Below are 6,092 nucleotides of genomic sequence, written 5' to 3'. Positions count from 1 at the left end.
GCACTCACAAATTTTACTTTATTTTTATATGATCTTGAATGTATTTTTACAGTTAGATGTATTTACATATTAATTTTTGATAAGTTGTTGATTTTCTTTGAGTTTGATTCTTAATTGCCAATTAAAAATCAAAAGCAATAACAATTAATGGTGAATTAATTGCAATTTTTTAGTTTAATTTGAATCAAAAATTATTATGATTTCCTTAATATAATTTTTAATATATGAATAGAAATTATTATTATTTTAAAACATTATACACTCCCCTCTTCTTTAGCAAAATTATTTTTGGTTTGATGTAAATATTTAGTATGATAATTAGTTTTGTTCTAAATTAATGAATTAACAATGAATAATAATAACAAATTAATAAATGAATTCTGAATATATAATAAATACTTATTGGTATTGGTACTTATTGGTAGTATGTACTTAATTATTGCTTATAAAAACGTAAGGTACTTAATTATTAATTAATTATGTACTAAATATATATAACATTGTTTTTTATTTACACTAATTTATGTCTGTTTAAATCAATTATACATTGGAGTACGTTATATTGATATATTTTACATATTATATAACATTTTCAATGAAGAAAACGTTAAAAATATTTTTAAATTAGTTGATAAATTCTAGTGATAACAATGATAAATTTAACAAACTTAAATTCATTTGTCCGCTTGGAGTTGATTATGCTGTAAAAAGTAAAAGTTAAAAACTTTTAGAAATATTTAAAATTGCTTGATTTTCTAAAATATAAATTATTATTTTTTTTTATAAAATAAATATATTTAGTTGTAAGAATTATTACAGTCAAATAACTATAAATACCAAAACTGTTCTCAATATTTTTTATTTAAAAAGTAGAAAAAACTATAAGAAGAACTATGGATAAACATTAAATAATATTTTATTTTTACCCATTTTTAATCTAATTAATTTTTACATTATATTCATTTTGTCTTCTGTTTTTTTTTTACACAGCATTAATTTAAAAAAAATATTTTGTTTATACCAACAATTACATATTAAGAATATCATTTATAGTTATTATATATATAATACCTATATACACATATAAAGGGTCTGTTTCTTCAGGCCTTTTATTAAGTTATTCTGTTGTCTTATATTAAGACAATTGCAGCTCATTTGATATTTCATTTGATATTTTTTTTTTTTGAGTCTAATAAATCATATATTGGAGTTTGCTTAGGTCTTAATAGATGAAGGTTTGTTTTATATTATTTTTCTTTTTTTAAATTAAGAGTTTTCTTGACGTTTATCACATAAATTTAATGCCTTTAACATAGTAATAAAGAGAGTATATTTAAATATACTTTTAAATAGTAATGTAAAAAAATTGTATATTATAGTATGGTGTGCTATAATAATATATGGTATAGTACGGTATGCTATAGTAGAGTATGGTATAGCATGGGGTGATATTACTAATAATAATATTTTTTTTATTGAAATTTCAAAAAAAAAAAAAAATTGAGTGAATTTAAAACTGTTTTAAAAAGACTATTCTAACATTTTAAGACAAGTATGGAAACTGAAAGTAAATATATAGGGTTCTTTAGTTATTGATCTATTGACCTATTAATGCTACACTTATCAATTATTTGTTTAGTATTTTTTTGAGTATCTCAAATTAAACCATCCTATTGGTGGTTTTTTCGAAATTATTTTTACATAAAACTATAAAACGTGATTGTATCTCCATCACGTTAAATTTAGAATTGTAGCATTAAAATATATGATTAATTTGATCTACTCTATATCTCATTACAAAAATAAAAAACAAAAAAAAAAGTTTAATTGTTAAAAAGTGTATGAAAAATGATATAAAAAAATATGTACAATTTAATAAAAATCTCTTACTTACTTTTTCTTTTAATGGTAAACGAGTAGTCGAATTTTTAATTAAATCAAAAGTTATTTCATTCGATGATGGTTTTTCTTTTGACTTTTCAACTTGCTGATCCTCCTTACGTAACTTTTTATATATATTAAAAAAAATAAAAAAAATTTAAATATTAAATTAATTAATAAATAAAGTAAATATATTAATAAAGTAAATATATATATATATGTAAATATATTGCATTCATATAATATGTAGAATAATTGAGTAAAAGTAAAATAAATTTTTGTTGTTGCATTTCACTACTGTTCGAAAAAATCTCTTTATAACATTTTTCGTAAAATATTACTTAAAAAACTAAACAAAAAAATTTTTATATATTGTTGTATAAAAATATGTCTTTACAGTATAATTTTAAACTAGGCAACAGATGCCTAGTTTTTTTTGTAAGACTTGTAGTTAAAGTCTTGGATTTGTCTGAACTAAAATATTGTTTTTTTTTCTATTTTGATCATATCTACATTTAGAATAAAATTTATTTTTTTAGCATTAAATTTCCCCATATTAAGTTCTTTCCGTCATCCATGTTCCAAATAACATGATTATAATGAATATGTCAGCTGCATGCAGTTGGACCTTAAAACAATAACAAAAACTAAAACTCTAAAAGTCAGAAGGAATTATGTTCAACAAGTTCAGTAATATTGTATTTTAAAAACAATGTTATTTTGTTTTATTCTAAGAGTTAAAAATATTTTGAAGAATATAGTCATATAGGTTTAAATTTTCTATTGGTCTCGAAACATTCCTTCAATGCAATACTTTATTAAACTAAATACCATATAGTCTATAGAAATTCATTTTTAAAATACTTAAGAATATACTTAGTACTACCAAAGTGTTTAAAATCAAACATTCACAATCGCAAATAAATTTTTAGGATTATTTTAATGCTTATAATAAGGACTAAAATAAACTTACTGCGAAATTATATGCAGTCGATTTGAACTTATTAAGAAAGTAAGTATCTTCGTCAGTATCATCAGTGCTTGTACTATTAATTTTACGCAACTTATTGACCAAAGGTTTTTTAGTTGCTTGACTTAGAAGCTGTCGTCGTTTTCTTGTACTATACTTTGGTAATGTATTAGGTGTTTTTTCTGTATCTGATAACTAATCAAAAAATATATATATTTATTAAAGTTATTAAATGAAATGAATTGTTTTACTTGTATTATAACTTCCTGTGGAATCGATTTTGCAACTCCAACTGTCTTTTTGGTAGTATTATTTGCAGCCACAGACAGTACAGGATTTTCCAAAGCGCGTTCTATTTCACGTATTTTGAAACGTTGCTCTTCAATAATTTTCTAATTTATAAATACAAAAAAATCATTAAATGTTACACAATACTAAACAATTGCTTAACAGATAATAATAATATTATTTACTAATAAAAATATATACGACAACTATATTATTAAAAATAATACCAGAACAAAAGTACCACAACTTATACACGAAACAGAATAGAAATCTGATTATTAGTTAGAAAAAGGTATGCTTAATAACAATAATAAAAATATTAACAATTATTAACATATTGTTAATAATGGCAATAATTATAATAATTAATTAAAATTTACCGAACTGATATTTCGACCATTTTCTATAGTGAGTACCCTACAGAATATATATATATATATATATATATATATATATATATATATACATTTATTTAATTTACACAAGCGCAAATAATTTAATAATAAGACTAGTTGTATATTTATAAGAGCAAATAAAAAAAACATATTTGTAATTCTAATAATAATTTAATTGGATATATATGGGAATATTAAATTGAATTTCTATAGGAGATAAGGATAAAGAAATGAAAAAAACAAAAAAAAAATGTGAAAATGTTACTAATATTACTAAATTGATTTAATTATTTTATATAGTCGTGCTAGAGGGGATAAAGATATAGAGATATAGATATAGAAAAGATATAGAGATGAAAACAAAAAAAAAAAATATAAAAATGTTTTTAATATTACTCAATATAAAGTTCAATTAGTTTTACCGATAAAGCTACGCTTTCTTATAATGACAAAGAAGCTATTTTTTTTTTAATTTAGCGGGTTTCGAATAGCAAATAAAGAACGGACAAACACAAAAATTTAATTAATTTATTGAAATTTGGCTACCATACAAAGCTGTTTCGAGTATTGCCAAGTACTTATCATCAGTGGTCATAGGAAATATTCGAATTTTTTACTTAGATTATAGTCTAATAGTATAATTTGTTTGTACTGCAGGTGTCAGACTTGTCATGCCTGTCAAATTAGTAGCGATGACTAATCTTATTGTTCACAAGTCTAAATTTTTGTGTTTGTCCTTTCTTTCTTTGCTATTCGAAACCCTCTAAATTACTAAATATATATATAATAAAAATATATTATAAGTAAATTTATGAAAACATTAATAATTGCAATAAAAAATATTTTTTAAATTCTTACATTTTTGTTTGTTTCACATTCAACCAACTTTGCTTGAACTTTGCTTAATTCATCTTTTAAATTTTTGACATCATTTTCATACATTATCATTTCTCTCTGAAAACACAAACAGTAATTAGTTATAAGACGCCTTCATGAATAATAAATAAGATTTTCGAAAATATTTACTTGATTTTCCAAGCGCTGTTTCTCAAAACGTACTTTCTCTTCCACGCGGAAGGAATTAAATTCTTTTTGAGTATTTTCCAGTTCTATACATGCATCATTTAATTGTTTTACTAAGTCAGTATTTGAAGTTACCAGTTGAGTAACTTCTTTAATATATTTTTTGTTTAATTTATCCATTTCAGCTAATTGAGAAGCAATCTATGAACACAAAATAAATATCATTAAATATAATTTACAATTATCAAAAATCAAATACCTTTTTCTCGAAATCGCTATGCTTCAATTGTAGCGACGCAATAGTGTTTTTTAGATCCGATATCTCTTTTTGTTTTATAGCAAGTTTTTTTTCATATTTCGTTTCTAAATCTTGGTGTTTCTTTTCCAAATCCCCTGCATAATTGCGTAATTCTTTAATGGTAGTCTTCATATCATTTGTCACTTCTTTATTTGCTTTTTCGGCCAAAGTCCATTTATCAATTCTAAAAAGATAATAAAAATTACAAAAAAATAAAAGCAAAAAAAATAAAATTGAGCGATTATAAAACTAATGACTCACTTTTTTTTCAAATTTCGTATATAATTCTCTTTCTGGACCAGAAGACTTTTATAAGCATGAATTTTAGTTTGATTATCATCAACATTACAGCTTAGAGAGTTAACCATTTTATCTTTTTTTGTAATAAAATCGTTAAAAACATTTTGGTAGATTTGAAACTTTTCCTTTGGCTTGTCCATTTGTAATAGTTGCGTATAATGAACTGTTTAATATAAGGAGAATAATATAGGAGAATATTAATTTCATTCACTTAAACGATATAAAAATACGATTCTTATTAAAACACAGATGACAATTTTTAATAAAAATTTATTTTGTTAATAGCTAAATAGTTTTTTTAATTAATAAGAAATATATTCGATTTAATTGTAAAAATTCATAAAAACAAACAGGACTTTTTGAAAGTAGACATTTGTACTGAGGCCATCTATTGCCAAATACACACATTAGCAAGACAGATACTTCACCTTGACAGAAATGCATATTCTAAAGTACGTAAATTCTATAATATAACGATCGACTGCTAGTCTCGTAGCGTTTACGCTATCAATTGTAGCAAGAAATTCTCCTCATTCTAAAGTCTAAAATAGTTACCATATAATCTTATAATTTAACGCGTCTATTTGTTTTATTTCTCGCTTAGGCACTCCTTGTGGAGACAAGGAAAGCAAAAAATTCTCCTCATTCTAAAGTCTAAAATAGTTACCATATAATCTTATAATTTAACGCGTCTATTTGTTTTATTTCTCGCTTAGGTACTCCTCGTGGAGACAAATTTATCCATGTTATTTTCTTTCTAGATAATATTAGAAAGAATCTAAGATAAAAATAGAGAAAGAAATCTATATAAATAATACAGATATTTTAGAAAGTAAAGTTATCTAAATTCGAATTTAAGCTTATATTTATGCAATATATTGAAATTTTATCAAATTTGATATAATTTTCATGAAATACATTGAGTGTTAGAGTTAGG

General features: G+C 22.7%; 1 protein-coding gene across 1 annotated transcript; it reads right to left on the bottom strand.

Moving 5' to 3' along the window:
- Positions 1-627: 627 nt before the first annotated feature.
- Positions 628-5,309, bottom strand: LOC119688932 (testis-specific gene 10 protein-like). The gene is made up of 8 exons (XM_038103611.1): positions 5,117-5,309; positions 4,817-5,039; positions 4,561-4,758; positions 4,393-4,488; positions 3,103-3,243; positions 2,855-3,046; positions 1,895-2,005; positions 628-701 (listed from the first exon to the last, which is right to left on the bottom strand). Exons 1-8 carry the CDS (start codon positions 5,293-5,295, stop codon positions 675-677), a joined length of 1,167 nt encoding a protein of 388 aa, XP_037959539.1. The 5' UTR covers positions 5,296-5,309; the 3' UTR covers positions 628-674.
- Positions 5,310-6,092: the final 783 nt, after the last annotated feature.

The sequence above is a fragment of the Teleopsis dalmanni genome, chromosome X, assembly GCF_002237135.1.
Source record: "Teleopsis dalmanni isolate 2A chromosome X, ASM223713v2, whole genome shotgun sequence".
Classification (NCBI taxonomy): Eukaryota; Metazoa; Arthropoda; class Insecta; order Diptera; family Diopsidae; genus Teleopsis; species Teleopsis dalmanni.
The sequence above is the reverse complement of the archived record's forward strand: the minus strand, read 5'-3'. Positions and strand labels throughout refer to the sequence as shown.